Source organism: Rhea pennata, chromosome 9, assembly GCF_028389875.1.
Source record: "Rhea pennata isolate bPtePen1 chromosome 9, bPtePen1.pri, whole genome shotgun sequence".
In the NCBI taxonomy this organism is placed as follows: Eukaryota; Metazoa; Chordata; class Aves; order Rheiformes; family Rheidae; genus Rhea; species Rhea pennata.
This window is the reverse complement of record NC_084671.1, coordinates 13,306,690-13,324,961: the sequence shown is the minus strand read 5'-3', so window position 1 is coordinate 13,324,961 and position 18,272 is coordinate 13,306,690. Positions and strand designations below refer to the sequence as shown.

General features: G+C 45.9%; 1 protein-coding gene across 2 annotated transcripts in view; it reads left to right on the top strand.

Annotated features, from left to right (window-relative positions):
* Positions 1–16,026, top strand: part of P3H2 (prolyl 3-hydroxylase 2) — a 54,870-nt gene extending 38,844 nt beyond the window's left edge. For both annotated transcript variants that reach the window (XM_062582606.1, XM_062582605.1), the window contains exons 5-15: positions 1,348–1,490; positions 2,968–3,057; positions 3,618–3,658; positions 4,157–4,251; positions 8,411–8,538; positions 9,145–9,240; positions 9,328–9,478; positions 10,099–10,216; positions 10,915–10,990; positions 12,237–12,377; positions 13,571–16,026. In XM_062582606.1, coding sequence (XP_062438590.1) covers positions 1,348–1,490; positions 2,968–3,057; positions 3,618–3,658; positions 4,157–4,251; positions 8,411–8,538; positions 9,145–9,240; positions 9,328–9,478; positions 10,099–10,216; positions 10,915–10,990; positions 12,237–12,377; positions 13,571–13,663 — 1,172 coding nt within the window. In that variant the 3' untranslated portion in view covers positions 13,664–16,026. The remainder of the gene's footprint in view (positions 1–1,347; positions 1,491–2,967; positions 3,058–3,617; positions 3,659–4,156; positions 4,252–8,410; positions 8,539–9,144; positions 9,241–9,327; positions 9,479–10,098; positions 10,217–10,914; positions 10,991–12,236; positions 12,378–13,570) is intronic.
* Positions 16,027–18,272: the final 2,246 nt, after the last annotated feature.

Below are 18,272 nucleotides of genomic sequence, written 5' to 3'. Positions count from 1 at the left end.
ATAGAATTATTCTATTTGGGAATCAGGGTATTTCCCCATGAGGTGCGTGTGCTGCCATGATGCAGTGGCACTGTCTGAAAGACAGAGCAAAAGGCACTGAAAGTTGTCTGTTCAAAAGTACTTTCTGTTTCAGACTGAGTAAAATGCATAGTTAAGTACTTTTATAACAGTGCTTTTGTATTATATTGCTGGAATCAAATATTCAAAAATCATCAGTCAAGCTCTACAAGTTCAAACTTTAGCTGAAAGATCATCTGATTCTTCTTTAAATAAATTGTGCATGTTGGGGTCCTTTCATTTGCATTTTGATGTTAAAATTTTGGCAGTTCACATTTTTACATACTGTAAGTTTAATATAACAGATATACAAATTATCCCAAGTTTATCTCAAGACTCCAGAAGCTGGAGCTTTTTGCTAATTACTAAATATTTTATGATTCACAAGAAATTTTCAGGAGTTAGCAATGCTGTAAAACACTGCTAGTTATCTAGTCCTGTATGATTTTTTAATGTTCTGCTATCTATAAAAAAAAATATAGGCAGAATTCGAATATCTTAGGCTGAGGGTAAGAAATGTTCCCTGAAAAAGAGAAAATTAGCAAGAAGGGCAAAATTTGTCAGAGTCAAAGTGGCTATTCAAACCAAAAGCTTCTTCATTCATCGGCTCACTGGAAATAAAGCTAGAGGAGTCAGTAGGTTTCGTGCATGATATTCAAGCTTTTTTATTCCTCTGCCAAATTAGAGGTTTAATGTGGTGGTAAAACTGAGAGCCGCTGAGAGATCCTGCACATGACAGAGGCAGTTTGCTGCCAGAGAGTGTTGATATCCTACCTCTGTGAAGAGCATGGCCTTCCAGCTCCTGCCAGCTTGAGGATGCAGTGAGAGCTTGGCATTCCTCACTGGACATCTCTCTCCCAGTGACTCATGTGCCAATCCAGCACTGCTTGCTTCAGATCTGGTTCCTCCCTACAGCCCAGGGAGGACCACAAGACCTGTTCCCCATTTGTTGTGCTCTGCACCCCAAAAGTCTGCAGGGACTAGGACCTGTTGCCATCTCCCAGTTTCAATCCCTGACCTGTGCTTGACTGCAGAGAAGTTGTGTCACCATGCCTCAGTTTTCCTGCTTGTGAAAGGGAGCAGTTAACACAAAGTTGCACCAAAGGAGCCTTGTAAAGTGTTGCGATCATCCTTTTTCTAGCAGAGGGCTCACATGGTTCCTTCCACCTGTGACTGCCTCCCCTTCTTGACTTTCTGCCCTCTGTGCCCTGTTACCCTCCTGGCACAGCCAAAGGGGCGACAGTGCTGGGCATTCATCTGCCCCCTAACAACTACTCTGTTCCCTTCCAGTCGGTGACTATGTAAAAGCTCTGGAGTGTGCCAAGTCCTACCTCCTCTTCCACCCAGATGATGAAGATGTCTTAGAGAATGCAAGTTATTATGAGGGCCTTTTGGAAGGTACTCTGGATCCAGACACCGTCAAGCCCAGAAAGGTGAGAGCAAATGTCACGTAAGAACATTTGATAGCACAGTGCAGAAACAAAATCTGGAAATAAATGCAATTTGGCAGTTTTCCCACCCTGGGACCACTTTGAAAACAGATGTGAAGATGATGGACTAGCTGGACATGCAAACTGTAATAGTGCAGATCCAGAGAGGCTGGTGTGAGCAATAAACTGGAGAGCAGCGTCTTCTTTAAATTGGGACATCAGCTAAACAAAGCCCAAGCAAGGGCAGTGCGGGTGATGACTGAGTGCCTGAACAATGTAAACCCTTTCTCTCTCTCAGTACTCTGGAGGAGGCATGTGGAGGAGGAATGTAATGAAACACTGAGCACAGAAGGAAAGTCCATTCAGAGAAGGCTAGGAAGTATTTTCCCAAGAGAAATTTTGGATGTCAGCATTACTGCTCGAGTCACTGACAGATAGCTTAGAATTTTATGTGTTCAACCTATTCTGCAGGGAACAGCATTGCCATAGCAGGGGTAGGCTGAGGTCAAACAATCAAACAGTATTTATTCAATCACGCAGTGATTCCTCTTTGTTCAGGGTAGTTTTCATCTGTGGTTCTGTGGATGCCTTTCTCACTATGCAGAACATGAGAAGTTCCTCTCATCCTATCACAGCCCTGCTCAAACTCATTCCTTTCGCTCTGTAAGTGGAGGTCATCAGGAATTGGATTTTCTGTTCCCTAGGGAATTCCTTGATTTCCAGGAAAATCATGTGCTGAAATAGTAAAAAACTAGAACAATCATCATTTCTTCTCACAAAATGAACCTAGGAAAAAACTGAAGTTGACAAAAACATTTCAATCTGTTTCCAATGTTTTGACATGTTCTATTAAAAAAAAATAATTTTGTTTTGCCAAGTAATTTTCTAGGAGAAAACCTACAGTTTTGTTATATATTTTTCATACAAAAATTTTTATTGGAATATTTCCAGCCAACTCTGCTTTTATGGTCCCTGTCCCACAGCATCTGAGTGCCTCACAGCATGCAATGTCTAAACCCACCCACCATTACCACCAGACAGAGCTGGGCTATTAGCTCCATGTTACAAATGGGGAGCCAAGGCACAGCTCAGCCAAGCTCCATATCCCAACATCCTGAGTCTGCCTCCACCTCTGCAGCTTGGGTTTCTCCAGCGGCATCTTATTGAGAAATTTAGAGGTTTTCTAGTGTGCTCAACTCTCTCCAGTAATGATGCACACGTACGCTGAGCCTTCGGGCTTCCTAACTGAGGAGCTCAGCACCTCCCCAGCCCATACAAGAGGTCTGTAATGTAATAAACAGTGCAACTATGTGCCCAAGTGTTGATGTAAGGCATGATCTAGGAACTGGTGCATACTTCATCTCCTAGGAGTCTTGAGGTGATGCATGAAAAAACAATTCCCTATTTAAGCAGAGGTACAGTTACCATTTCTTGTGAAAACTACATTTTTTAGCAATGCCCTTTCTCCTCTTCATTTCAGGAAGCTAAAATGCTGCTGAGGCGCCATAAGCTGGAATCTCACCTCTTGCAGATGGCTGCAGCCGGCCTTGGGTTCGTCTACACAGAGCCGGTAATGCCCACGTCTGTCGCTGTGAGGGCTGTTTATGGGTTTACAGCTATAGTAATGGCCTCCCCTTCTCTCCCTGCTGTAAAGCAAGCCCTGTGTTGGTGACTCAGGAGCTATGTCTTGGCCCAGTTTGTTCGCTGTGGGAAAATGGTGTTGGCAAGACAAGCGAGGCAGCTGTTCCAGCAGGGTGGAGGAGAGGCAGACACAGCTTCATCCATCCCCTCCTTGGTATCTGGCTGTCCCTCAGCTATCAGTACAGTGAGACCTCCTCAATGTGCCACCCTCATTTTATTGTAGTGGGCTGGGACAGAGAAGACCAGGCGAGCTGCCTAGTTGAATGTCCCCATCATGCTGGGTTCCCCCTGTGTGATGCCAGTTCAGGTATGGGGTAATCTTTCCATTGGTCAACTCCACACAAGGGCCTGAAATCGTATGGGATGAATCCAGACCAGAGAGACTGACTGATTTCTTCTACTGTGAGGCAGAGCAGGGAAACCCTGCAGAAGCTTTCTGGGATGAATTTGATCATTGATATAAAAAGCACAAATTCTCTTTTACTACAGAACTACTGGAACCGGTACGGAGCGCGTCAGGATGAGCACAGGTGAGTCCTTGTCTGAAGGCACTTGTCTGCACCTGGGGATTTGCAGGCACCCACAGGAGCTGTGAAAGGGATGTGTTCGTAGTGCACATACCAGCCTATCCTTTTGGGAGGTGCTACCACGTCCATCCTCAAACACCATCACTATAGAATTATGGCCCTTTGCCATTCCATCACAAATGTTCCCACAAGCACCTTATTTTAGCCAGATGCCTCAGAACCAGTGACAAACTAGAGGGAATTTGGTCAAGGAGGCAAGTATTCCTGTTCAGCTTTTCTTGGTGTTTGTGCTTTGCTGGTGGAAACCATTGTTCCCATTTCCAAGAAAACAGTTTACAAGATGAGGAGAGCTTCTACTTGTGTAGTTGTGGCATTCATACAAAGTACCAATTTGTCTATTTTTTCAGTGTTGTGGTTTCTAGGGGGTGCAAAAACAGCATCATTCCCGGAACTAGAGACGTGTTGCCAAAGTAATGATGTTCCTCTTCTCTTGTTCCTCAGTGTCCCATCAAGTATTAGCAGTGAACCAGAGGATGGGCCCAGGCTGTCCCTGGGAAAGAAACCCGTGTCAAAAACAGATCGAGAGTTAAAGGAGGGTAAGTCTGATGAAAATTTTTCACCAAAACCAGAAATTTTCTTCTGTTACTAGAGAGTACAGACTGCCACCATAATCACCGTAATAAGAAAGTTGGTGCTTGAGTAATGAGGTCCAATCCTACCTCAAGTGTTGCAGTTTTGCTTAACAGAGAAGTCTCTATTTGACCCTGCGGTAGTATTTGTTGGTCTGTGGATCCTGCTAGCACTGCAGTGCTCTTGGATTTGCTCCTCTAATCTGCTGAGCTGTTCAGATGGAAGGCTGATTCTTCATCACCAAAAGGAAGGTGGCACCAGCAATAATCTTCCAACCAGATTCTGTTAAGATTAAAATGTTCCCTTTGTCCAGGCTGGAGAAAGACTGATGCTGGAAGCACTGGGCTTTGAGAACTCTGATGCTTTCATACTGATGCTTTGCTAAACATGCTGGACTGCACCATTTCAATAAGCATTTCTGTCTGCAATCTGGCTTTTGATTTCATGTCTTGGCTTACATCAAACTGCTTGGTTTAAAGGCCTGATAGCAGAGATTTCAACTGATTTAGCACAGAAAATGCCATCACATTTTCTACTAATGGACAAGATTTCCTTCAGAACAATTTTGAAAAATTATTTTGCTACCAGGCTGCAAAGCCTGCTCCTCACTGCAAAACTGCAGGATCTCAAGTCAGAAGGTTTCCTGTGTCTCTAGTGGGTCAGCTCCACAGCAACAGGCAAAAAAATGTCCCTGTAATATCAAGGACAGTCTTGCCTTTTGCGGAATTTCATAGCTTTCCATGGCCCAAGTTGTCTCCAGCTGTTCAGTGTCTTGTTCAGAGTCTTGCTATCTCTTACTCTAATTACACAAGTAAAATAGGAAAATACCATAGGATGATCTTGAACAGCTTGCTAAACTGAGAGCTGGTTGCTTTATATTTGTTGCTCTGTTTGTTTTCTGTAACCAAATAACTTTGGAGTTTGTCTTTCTCTGTTTTTCCTTCTGTCTATGTATTTATTTTGGTTTTAAGGCAGATCTTTTTTCAAGTTTGCAAAGAAAACTGAAACTACAAACAACAACAGGTATTTATCTGTCTGCTTCTCTTCATTGTGTTTTTTTTTTAATCTTTTCACTGGAGAAAGAAAAGTCAAAAGAGGAAAAAATGCACGTTTTCATTGTGTACTCCTCTTCTGCACGTATCTCCTTCATCCCATTCCCTTTTTCCCCAAGTACCTTTACTCTCATAAGTCCAAAGAACTCCCCATTTCTTTTGGGTGTTTTTCACAGAAACATACACGAAGGAAACAATTCTCTTCTCATGCTGGTTTTACCATAGGAGCTAGAACAGAATCTACCTCTCTGGTACATTTAGCCAAATAAATGTTAGTGATTTTGCTGCTGTCTCCTACCGTGCTCAGCTCTAGGGTGTGTGCTGCCTTTGACACTAGAGCACCTCTTCAGGAGCATATCTTAGACCCACTGGAGGCAAACCAGTCCTTAGCACGGTCTCTCCATGTGCTTGTGTGTGGTGATTTAAACTGGGATTCCCTTGATCCCTCTGCTGCATTTAGAGGACAACAGAGCTGAGGAACATAGCCAGGAACATCTTGACAGTGTGATAAAAGGATTCAGTGTTAGTACCACAGCTCCCAGGACAGTCCTTGCAAGGTTCCCAGGTCATTTCTACACTAAACGGTTGCACAGGCTTTTACTCCTTTGGGTTACATTCTTCCTTTGATCTCTTCCAAAATAAACTAGTCTCCACTGCAGTTTCAGTTTGGGGAAATGTTGAAACCTGCCCAATTATAGTGTGCCAGACAGCTCAGAACATGCTCTGGGTTCTTAAAAGCCATCAAATAGGAAGAAAATGTCACTGGCTTTAAATCCTCCCCATCTTTCCCTGCTGCCCCTGCTGCACCAAAAGGATGCAGAAAACATTGACCAGCTTCAATGTGTCAGATACATTTTGACTCAGTGAAATTTGAGCTTAATGAGAGAGCAGAAAGGAAAAGAGGTTGCAGGAGAGTAAAACAGTTCTGGTGGTAGTGCTGGGTCCCATGGTTCACGGCAGTCAGTGTTAGGAAACACTACCGTATTGTCAAAAAACTCAAGATTTAAGTGACAGGACATTGACCAAGACAAACTCATTTTAATAATGTGACAAGAAGAGACTGTATGAAACAGAACTTGAGAGCCAGGACACCTGGTTTCCATTTCCAGTGCTTTCTTTGTCTTTTGTATCTGTTCCTGACCAACAATTGAGAAACCAAAATGATGCTGCAGTCCTCAGAGTAGCTGCAAGGCAGACAAGTGGACAGCATAAAGAGTGTTGAGCCATCCATAGTTCATTAGCTCAAATAATTTCATTTGCAAAAATAATATAGGTACTTTCCACAAATGCAGCACTCCTCTCTTTGCATGTATACTGACCCCAGTGGTGTTCACTGGCTGCTGTGACTTAAACAGTGCAGTTCACACTGTGATGTATGAAATGGCAGAAGCTTGTTACATCAGACTGAAAACAGAAGGAAGACCCAAAGGGAAGAAGTTTCTTCCCTGGGTTGCTCTATGGCACAGTTAGCAGAAACTTATAAGCTCTCTGGACCTTTGCAAATTTTCTTTTGATAACTTGATCCTGGCAGCCAAAGGTTGCATTCTGCCAGCAATGGGTCTCCGAAAAAGCAAAAGACTCGAGCAGGACAAACCATTCTTCCAAACCTAAGAATGGCCACAATGAGTCCATGCAAAGGTACAGCTGGGCTGCTGCTTTGGCCCATAGCAGATGCCTGGGGAGCAAGAGAAGAAACTGGAGAAGTACTGAGTGATCTCTTCCAGATTAGTCCTACTCTGCTGCATCTGGAGAAGAGCAACACCCAAGCTAGAAAGCTGCAGTGTGAGTTGGAGTATGCCGGAAGACTGGATTTCAGGGTTCTGTCTCTGATCTGACTCCATTTATAATACATGCTATTATCAAGCAGCAGCGCGGACATGAGGGACATCCCATGCTTTCCATTTCCAAGAAATATACTCTTTAGAAATAAACTCGTGGGCTAGTGCGGGGTCAGGAGAGACTCTTCCTTCAGGATTGTGTGTCCTCCGTCAGCCAAGGGGACCTTCCAAAAATACAAAATGTGCTGCAATAAGAAAGGTAGTAATTACAAAAGCAGTGTAACAGAAAAGTTTCATTGTGCCACATGGTGAGAGGAGCTCTGTGACTTCACTTCCTATATCTTATTGCAGCTTTGTGACAACAGATAATTTTTCCCATGACTTAGATGCATTTTACCTTCCTCCTGTTGAAACATCTGGTTTAAGTTTTTGTGGAGGTGGTGATTTAGTGGCTTTGCCATATTTTTCTGGTCAAGCAAATTTGACAGGGATCAATCCAGACTGATTCTAAAGAGTTAATCTTTCTCTTCCCTTTGCCTGTTCCTCTCGGCACATGGCAAGGCTCAGTCATTCTATACCAGCTAGACCACCAAAACAGAAGCCACTGGCTTCTAGCAGGTAGAGGGAGGCAACCTGGAGGCTGATAGCAGAGAGCAAGGAGTTGCAGTGGCACAGGGAAGACCCCGTGGCAGCATTTTTGCCATGAAGGAAGGATGGTCCTTGGGGTCCTGCAACTCCCCCACTCTTAGCCTACTCTTCTCCATTACCAGCGAGATCAAGCACAAACGATGCTTGCTGTGAGCTCACACAATCTGGTGTCAGATTTTCTACATAAGTAGAAGACAAAAAAACCCCACTGATGACAACTCCAGACAACAGTGCTGCATGCCAAGCCAGCAAGATTCACACAGAGCAAAGGCAATGGAAACTTGGGCTTTCATTTACATTGGCTGCTCAGCAGGAGAGTGAGTTAACCGGTGTCTGTGTCCATTGTGGCATCCCACTGAGTTTTAACATTTTTAGAATGTGGTCCCTTCATTTGCAAGGCAGCTGACAAAAAAATGGAAAATGCTGATGTTCTTACAGCAAATTGATTTTACCTCTGGGTGCTTCCATTGCTTCTGTTTCTTTTTTTGTTGATGCAAGGCCAAATTCTGCTCTCAGTTATGCTACTTTAAAGCTATTTCCCTAGAAGTGGGCCTCGGCAACTTCATCTGGCTCTCAGCCACAGTACAAAATGCCAGTGATGCCATATCATGTTCAGCAAGATTGTTTTGTATCTCTCTTTCCATCAGGGGGTCCTCTTCTCTACAGCGATGTGAAGTTTGTCTACAACTCGCAGCAGCTGAATGGCACCCAGAGAGTGCTATTGGATAATGTCATCTCAGAGGAGCAGTGCCGAGAGCTTCAGAGGGTGGCCAGTGTGAGTAGTTAAGGCTTGGAGCGGGGGAGAACTGTCACTTGGGTTGAGTGTCTGATGCCCCCCCCACATTTGGCTGGTTTTGGCTGGTTAGAGCTGAACATGAGATTAGTCCATGGGAAGGCTCTGGGCTTGCATCTCACTTACTGAACCTTTGCAATCAATGCTGTGATGGCCACGGAGAGTAGTCAGACACTCATTCCCACAACACACCCGTAACTCCTGAACAGCACATGGTGCTGTATCTTTGGCCATTCCAAATAAAAAGCTGAAAGGACAAAGCCCATACAGAAATGGCTCTTTTCCATGTGTTATACATAACCCTGAAGAGTATTCGTCCACAAGTCTGGTGTAGCTTCTCATCCATCACCATCTTGGCCTGAGGAAGGGCTAGAGGATACCTGAATGTCCCCAGTTTGGAGGTGGGCAGCTGTTTCCCAGCCTCTCCAATTTATCGAGAGCTGTAGCGCCTTCCCACCTCTTCCATCTCTCCTGGTGAATATGGCCCTGGGGTATTTTGAGAAGAGAATCCCAGGTATTTCCACTGCAGCTACCCCTCTGCTGATATATCAGTTCACATCTCACCTGTGTTTATGTGTTTCCTGGCAGGGGATCATGTTGGCTGGAGATGGTTACAGGGGCAAAACCTCACCCCATACCCCAAATGAGAAATTTGAAGGAGCCACTGTCCTCAAAGCCCTAAAGGTACAGCTTAATCCCTTCTCTTCTTCCACTCCTTTCCAGCCAGCACACAGCTCTAATTTTATTTCTTGGCTTCCTTTCCCTGCCCAGTATGGCTACGAGGGTCGTGTCCCACTGAAGAGTGCCCGTCTTTTCTATGACATCAGTGAGAAGGCTCGCAGGATTGTCGAGTCCTACTTCATGCTGAACTCCACACTGTACTTCTCCTACACACACTTGGTCTGCCGTACAGCACTGTCTGGTGAGGGGCTCCAGGAAGGGGCCAGCATTTTAACAGGGAGGTGGAAGGATGGGATGTTTTCAGCTATAGGGTTTGCTGTGCTTATAGATGTGTTGAGTGTCACTGCTTTGGACAGGCTCTACCACCAGTTCAGCTGCACCAAGTGGTGTTATGGTGTGATGAGCAGGGACCCAAGTGTGGGAGAAGTTCTGTTTTGTCTGATGGTTGAACTGGTAGCTTAGGGCCAGGTGAAGTTACTGTTCTCTCAGAAGAAAAGAGTAGGGACACTGCTGTCTAGGAAAGTTCATATCTTGGGCTATCTCTTGTTCTTTTTGTCTCCAACTCTTCCTCTTTTCTCCTCCCTTTTCACTTTTCTCCTCACATTGCACCTTTTCCATCCTCCCAGCTCTCCACCTCTCTTTTCTCAAACCTTGCTGCAAAGAATGAGCAAAGCTGTGCGAATTCAAGTATTCAGATTTTGCTTTTTCTCCTCAGCATTTCCTTCCTTCCTCTCACCTGTGAACACTACTCAAAGTGGGGTCAGAGCAGGCTCAAGTCTTATGACAAAGCTCACAGAGCCAGGCATTTCCATCTCATCCCATGCCTTTTCCTTTCCCCTTCCTCCACATGGTCCTGCCTAGGCCAGCAGGAGAAGAGGAACGACCTGAGCCATCCCATTCATGCTGACAACTGCCTCTTGGACCCAGAGGCCAATGAGTGCTGGAAGGAGCCTCCTGCCTACACCTTCCGGGATTACAGGTAGGAAGGCGGGCTAATCACAGCTGCCTCTCCGGTGAAACTAGCTATCTTTCCCAAACACCTGAAGGACACCATGCCAGACAGGTCATGCACTTCACAGACTATAAGCCCTAAAGCTTGTACCTCCTAGTGATGGCAAAATACAGTCCAGCAGATAATTTTTGGTGCAAGCAAGCATCGAAGCTAAGCTTCAAGCTAGAATATAACTGCAAAGGCTCTACAGTATTTTAGGGCCAGAAGTTCCCAGCTGTGGCTCACAGGACCAGGCCTCTTGTGGGATGCTTTCAGTGAGAAACAAGAGGATGGCAACTGGTGGGAGTCTCTGTTCATTATGAGAATTATCCACTGCTCAAGGAGAGATCTGCTGATTCTCAGCTTTGACTCCCAAACAGAGACAGTTTGGGCAAGGTAGTCATAGCTGATGAAACAGGAAGGAAAGAGATTTGTCCCCCTTGGACTGATAACACATAGAAGAATCATTTCCATCTTCTGGCATCATAGACCAGGAAGGAGCTGAGCACATACAGTATTGTGGGCCTTGACCAGTTCCCGGCAATGGGAATCTTCCCTATCTTCCTTCTAGCAGCCACCACAGTCACCATCTCCAAGGAGCTACATGAGATCTGTCACCTAGGTGGGAGATCAGCCCTAAGCACTTGCTTTTTCTGACCTCACTGGGATCCTGCTTCTTCCCTCAGTGCTCTTCTGTACATGAATGCGGATTTTGAAGGAGGCGAGTTCATCTTCACTGAGATGGATGCCAAAACTGTAACCGTAAGTCAGTGGCCTTTCCTGGCTGAGCTAGTATGAATTGAATGATGGGAGTTAATTTCCAAAGCAATTTTTGTGACGTTTTTCTGCAGCCCCTAAGAATGTTGGGTTTTCTACTGGGGGAACACAGCTCTCGTGGACATCCTGTGTCTCATTTCTTGCAAACATTCCATACAAAACCTTCTGTGTGCTGGCAGAGGTGCACAGACCTTGTTCCCTGCCCAGAGGCTGTACCATGCAGTAAACTGGGCTGCAGATAAGGGTTTTGTAGCAGCTCTGCTCTGGCAGTGGGATGGCTGAAAAACAACCTGGATAGAGGCCAGCACTGGTTGAAATTCCTCCTTGCCTCAAGGACTGCTGAACTCCCACCCCATCTTGTGGCCAAACATGAAGTGATACCAGTGCCTCCGTAATACACCCTGACATCTTTCTCTGCTAGTCAAATCCTCTCCTCATGTCATGGTGTCAGGTCACTCCTGCTCCTCCCTGCAGTAGGTGAGGGCAGCCCGTGTTTGACATCCTCACTGCAGCAACTCTGTCTGCAGAGATGATTGTGTCCATCCTAGGGACAGGATATAGTGTCTGCAGTGCCATTTTTGGCCATAAGACATATTGCAAAAGATTAACTTGGCTTAGGCCTCTCCAGAGTGAGTCACCAGTGTGGACTGTCCCTGAGAGGGACATGGTTCAGGCCTTAGCCCCCGCACTTGGCATGAGGTCACGTGGGAAGATAGGCTCCCCCTCTGTGGTTGAACAGAGGGTCAAGGCACCACACTAGGGCTATAGCGTCCTGCAGATGCTGGAGGGTAGATTGACTCTATATAAAACCAGCGCTTCTGGGTTGGTTTTATTGACACTTTGGTCACTGAGGTCCTGCAGGATCCTTGTGGACTCAGAAGAGAAAAGAAAGAGGAATTCCACAGACTGTGCCAAGATTAGCCTGATCCTCCCTGCAGTCATGCCATGGCCTGTTTTTGCCAGAGGTGATCACCTGCAGATTTTGCAATGACTCCACTTTACCACCTCCTTCCTGTGCGGCATCTGTGCAGCAGCCTTGAGCATCAGTCCTCCCATGCCCAGAATCCTGCATGTCTTCTAGAGCAGCTCACCAAGTCCTGAGTGAGGCAGGGACACCCAATGAGGTCCAAGGTCCTGGATCACTGTGAGCCCAGATGTCACCAGTGTAAATAGCCATACTGTTCTTTGCCACCATGTTTACAATGTCAGCTTATTGCCTGTTTTCCTGCAGGCCTCTATCAAGCCCAAGTGTGGGCGAATGATCAGCTTCTCGTCGGGTGGTGAGAACCCCCATGGGGTGAAAGCAGTTACGAAAGGCCAGAGGTGCGCTGTGGCTCTCTGGTTTACCTTGGACCCACTTTACAGAGAGCTGGTGAGTTCCTCCTTTGCAATATGAGCGGAGCTGGGGGTACGCAGTGTCCCAGAGGTGTCAGTAAAAGCTCCCAGCTCTTGCCTTTGTGCTTCTTAGCCACTTTTGAAAGGACTCATTTTTAGCTTGCAGACCTATCACATCTTCTAGCCCTACCCCCACCCCCCACCCCGCATCAAACTCCCCCAATAGCATTCCCATGAAATGTGCCTCACGGAAAGGAAGACTGGGACTGAGCAGGTCGCCGTGCCTTCACACCCGGGGATTGGATGCTGGACACGATGCTGGACGGCTCTGTGCAGGGTTGAAGCTGGGCATTTGTGACACCTAGTGGCCAATAACCCAATGAACAGGGAAAGGCTTTATTAGCAGTCTGCAGCTGAGAAGCCCAAAGTAATGTCCTGTTACTGTCAGAACTTCAAAGGCAGTTTGGCACCTTCTTCACGTAAGTAAACAGATTTGGGCACATGGATGCCCTGGAAGACCTGATTTATGGTGCCTTTCAACTGTCAATCTCTGAATTCTGTTTCAAAAGTCTGCCATATTAGCCCTTATGTCCTTTCAGTAGCAGTCCTGGTCTATAGGGATAAAAGGCAAAAGGCCTTATCTGAGCAAGTTCCCAGCAAAAGCAAGTGTAAGGAGAAAGCAAAACCACTGTGCTTCCACCTTGTGAATTCTGTGTATTGGGCAAGCACGTGGGCTGCAATATTTTGGGACAAGCTTATTTTCAAACATGCACATTACTGTTTCTGTCTGTGTTTTGGTGATAGCTGGCATCTCACTGTGCTCAGTGCTATTTGCACTCCGCCCTGCCCAGAAAGCTGGAAATCTTAGCTGACAAGGCAAGTGAAGGGGAAGATTTACCAGAAGGAGAAGAGGAGGTTCCAGCATCCTGACAGTGGCAGCGGCTGTTAGTGTAATATGATAAGGGAACTACAATATGTCAGCTCTGCCCCTATCCATTATGGCCCTGAAAGGAGGAGGGAAATTGAGGTATTGAGGTGCAAAATGATTTGATTAATTTTGCCTAGCAAATACCCAGGACAAGTTTCAGGCTGTTGCCTGTCCTCCAGGCAACACTGCCTAGATGAACTGTTTTGCTGTGGCTGCTCCCAGTGGGCTAGACTGCCATGAATGAACTGGGGACAGGCACTGAAGCTCTGCTGTTACAGTTTCTTTCTCTTCCTTTCTTGCAGGAGCGAATCCAGGCAGATGAAGTGATTGCGATGTTGGACCAGGAACACCTAGGACCCAGTGAAATGAACATTAACCCGAAGGATGAGCTATGAACTAGGCCAAAGACTTTTTCTATTAAATATTTATTTAATATTGTTAATCTTATTAGAACCTTTCTATTTTTGTACAGAGCTGCTGTATAAATTAACAGGTTAATATGATTGTGGAGTTTCAGAAGTGCCTCTTCTGTGTTTAGCACAGCTCTTGTTGGGACCCTTTATTTCTGTGCCAACATCTCCAGCTAGGACTGATTTTTCCTCTTGGATTTCCTGTCCTTCCCTAGCACGTCTCAGGACTCATTCAAACCCACCATACCCACTTGGAAGACCCTCTTTTTTTTTCTCTTCTTCAGGCAGAAGTAGCTGCTTCTCTTCAGTTCCTGCTGGGAGATTTGTCTCCAGTGTGATGATGGAGCCTTGACAAATCCCCTCTTCCTATCCCTGTTGAGTGCTGGCTGAAGACCCAGATGGTGCTGCCCTGAGGGAAACTGTCACCCCTCGGATGGGGTGCTCTTCTTTGAGCACACATCAGTTATGACTGCTCTTTTCGTGCTGTCTTCCCTCTCAAAACCCTTTACCATTTGGAGTATGCTTGTTGTTAAGGAGACTGCAAAGCAAAATCTAACACCGAACAAAATGCATATCTCTCTGTAGTCATGCAAAGCTGGGGTTTGGGCATAAATTCATACCTGACTTTCCAGAAACCGCCTGCTGAGCAGAGGCATGGACTGTGCACAGGTATCAAGGGTCTTGGTTTGCAACTGCCTCCAGTGAAACAGGGCCCGTCACTTTTGTTCAGTTCTTTCTTTTGCTAATGGCTTGGGATGCAGGAAGGAAACTGCCTCATGCCTCATCCTTTAAGCTTCCAACCCAGTGCTGCTGCTGCTAGAACCCAAGGTTAAAAGATCATAGTTTCTAAGTCCATATTCAAAAGCATCTGAAGGTCTGAGGGACATTACAGTGCCACTATGTTGGGTGCAGCTTTGTCTGTACTCCTGAGGTATCATCGTCTGCATCCTCCCATCTCAACAGTGCAGAAACAGCAGCTGTTTATGATGCAGTAGTGTCTATTTACTTAAAATATTTCTGACCTAGTCTGAGGGTATTGCAATGAAAGTATGTGCTGCTTACCACAAGAGAATTACTATGCAAGTAACTGCTGCTAAGCTAGCAATTCGTTCTTCTCCCTGACTCCTGGGCATGAGACCAGAGCAGCCCCTACTAAAATGAGAACAAGCACTAAAGTCTCAGAATTCCCTGGGTCCCAGCCATAGGGACAGCTTTTTTTTTGGCCCAGGAGATGCTAGAAGCATTCCTAAAAGCCAGGTTGCAGCAATATCTTCACTGCTGAATTTCCTACGATGCTGGTATCTCTGCAGAAAGCGCTGTAGGGATCTTGGCTTGAATTTGCCTCGAGCTCTCAGACCAGCTTAGCTCAGCTCCCTGCTGCATTGGCTTGGCACTTACTTAGCCTTTTCTGTTCCTCTGTGTCAGCGTTGGCATTTTCAGCACTTAAAATCTGCAACAGAGAATTTGCTTTTCTCTCTGTTGTTGCTGCTTGTCCAAGTCTCAGGCTTGGTAGCACTCTTCTTGCTCTCGGTCCCTAACTAAGAAGGCCATTTGCAGGAATGATCCTTTTGCAGAAACCACTTCAAAAGCTAACTCATGGCAGGATACAGGAGTGCTCAAAGCATCTGGAAAAACAATTGCCCAGACTGTGAAGGAGGTACCATTACTGTCAAGCAAACTGTGGAAGGATCGTTTGCTGCACATCCTTCACAGTCAAATCTGTGAGGGAGAAAGCTTAGAGTGTTTCTGAGCCACCTTTGTGGCCCATTTCATTGAGGTTTTTCTCTCCCTTCCTAGTATACTATACTGCTGGGTCCCAGAGCGAACGCCCACACAGTTTGCCTTTCAGTGACCCATCTCTGTTTAGATGTCTCCCATGTAAATCTTCAGATCCCTTTTTTTAAAATAGCCAAAGGAAAAGATTGGGAGGAAGGAAAGGAGGACAGATGGAGAGCTGAAGTGCCAGGCATGTTTTGCTCCATCTGCACCATGCCTTGCATGCAAGGCCTGACTCCCTTAGCACTGCTGTCACCATCAGCATGAGTTTGTGTTGCTCCCCACAGTTCATTCACATACTCCTGACAAACAGGTCAGCTTTCATATCTTGACATCATCTGCCCGAGCACAACCTAGGTGCTGCTGCCGCTTCCAACCAGCATGATGTGCTTCAGGGTCCCAGGCTGCATGGAGCCGGCTGCCTTATGGCAGCTGGTCCCTTTGTGGGAAGGGACAAGGGGCTGTCTTTGCACCTGTGTGCCCCCTTTGCAGGTTGTGATTTGTTTGCTGCTGTGGTAGTTAGCCAGAGCTGTGTCTAAATTCAGGGGAAATAAACAGAAGATAACAGCCTAGCTTGTCTTTTGTCTTTCTTTATCCAAATACAAGCAAGGGAGCTTGGGGCAGAGGGTATATGTGTGTGTGGGGGGGGGGGGGGGGGGGTGCCCCAGTCTCTACAGCATACTCACAAACCCTACATGCTGGAGGAGGTGGCAGACACAGCGATGTAGACTTGATTAAACAAAACTCTGGATGCATTTGCTGTTGTATTCAGCCACAGTGGAGAGTGGGGTGGGGGGGGACACTGAATGGCCTCTAGTAAAGCAACAGCTTTGGTGAAGACCAAGGGAACAATCTCAGCAGACTGCAGCTTTCCAGGACTCAGCTGCAAGCACTATCAATGGCAGCCCTAAAGCCTTAGGAAGCAGTGGGACTCTGGGCTGCCTTGGCCCTGCTGCTCACTGCTCCATTCTGCCTCCAAGACCTGCCTGTGGTTGGTGCCAGCCTAGAGCCAGGAAGCAGGAACACAGTGAGTCAAAGGTGTTTTTCCTGTTTGTTTATTTTTCCAGTTTTTCTGCTCCTTTTAAAGCGTAGCTCACAAATGGATTTTTTTATTTCTGCAGCAATAGCAGAGGTGGTTGCCAAGTTTGTTAGCATACTGTAGCCTTGCTGGAGCAAGGTACAAAGCCCTTCAGATCATGCACCGAAATACAGTTTAGACTTTTGGGTCTCCTTTGTATCAAACTAGGGTGAGTTTGCCACCAAGATTGGACACAGAAACATGCCTTTTGACTCTCAGGGCCATCTTTTGATGTAGTGGCCAGGAGCTCTCAGGATCTCCTCCAAGCTGCCCACATGACACCCACATCTCCAGGCAAAGAAAGCTAACAGCAGAACCCAAATGCAAACACTCCTACTTAGTTAAATAACCCTGAGGACCAGCCTGGCACACTAACATGTTGGCTTCCTGCTATGGCAGGTCACAGCTCCGATCCGCCTGTCAGTTAAACTGCTGAGCCTAAATGAAACAAATTAATGCCCAGCACTGCCCCAAGCTGCGCAGCAGATATATAAACCTGCAACTGTGACTAGAGCTGATGTGCATTTCAGAGCAAGTTTCATGGCTTCTAGACCTGCTTCCAGTTAATCTAGCCAAGGTTTAGCCACCAAAGTGAAACATAACATACCTAAATGTTTGCCATTTGTTGTACATGTCCCAATTCTCTCACTAGCGATAGGTGCGGTTTGGAAATGAAGCTGCCTTAACCATGGCTTAGCGCTTTGTTAGCTCTGCCATACCCTCCTAGTACTAATAATAGAGGAAGGCTGGGGTTAGCAGGGTTGATTTATGTCTGTCAAAAAAAAAAAAAAAAAAAAAAAAAAAAAGAAAGAAAAAGAAAAAAACTCATAAGGGAAATATAATAGAATTAAAATGTATTCCAAACAACCACCTGAGAGAGAGAGAGAGAGAGAGAGAGAGAGAATGTGTGTGTGTGTGTGTGTGTGTGCGCGCGCGTGTGCGTGTGTGTGAGCATGCTTGCGTGTGGCTGTTGTTCTGAAAGTGAAGATCTGAGTATGTTACTCAATGGGAAGTGGGTTTTTTTGTTTGTTTGTTTGTTTTGTTTGTTTTCATAAGCAAGCAAGCTTGAGCCAAGCTTTGGGGTGTCCCTTGCACAAGACCAGTAGGCTGCCTACAACATCTTGCTTGTCAAGGGGATCCAGTCTCAGCCACAAGCACCCCTTTAGCAACTGGGAGTCAGTACTGTGTTTCAGGAAAAAAGTACGGATGAAATTAATGACTTCATTAATGAGAAGATGAATCACACACTTTGTAGTCAGAGAGGCTACAGAGCAGCATACAGATGCTTAATGCAGTGGGCCAGAGTATCTACTATCCCTCCCCAGCCCCAAACACCTCTGTACTGAGCAACATGCCAATGGGTGCCCCAAAAAAATCTGAGGCTGTAGACTCTTCAGGCTATCAGTGCCTTACTGTGAGCTGCTACAGAAAGGCTCCCTGAAGCCAAAAGCTCACCTGTGAAACCGCAACCAAAAATAAGACTTGTGGGTATTTACTAATTTGTAAATTTGCAGTTAAGGCTGAAATGCCTAAAGGTTTTAAGTCTCAGTGGCTATAGAGGCTAATAAAATCTAGGAGAGTCAGTAGGCATTAGCCAGCTAGACATTTTGTGGTGTTAATTTTAAGCAACTCAACCTCACCAATATTTCTGCGGAGGCTTAGGGCTATATGCTCCCTAGCAGCCTCTTTAGATGGTGACCAGTGTGGATTGCAACCTTGTGGGGCATGATTGATAAGCCT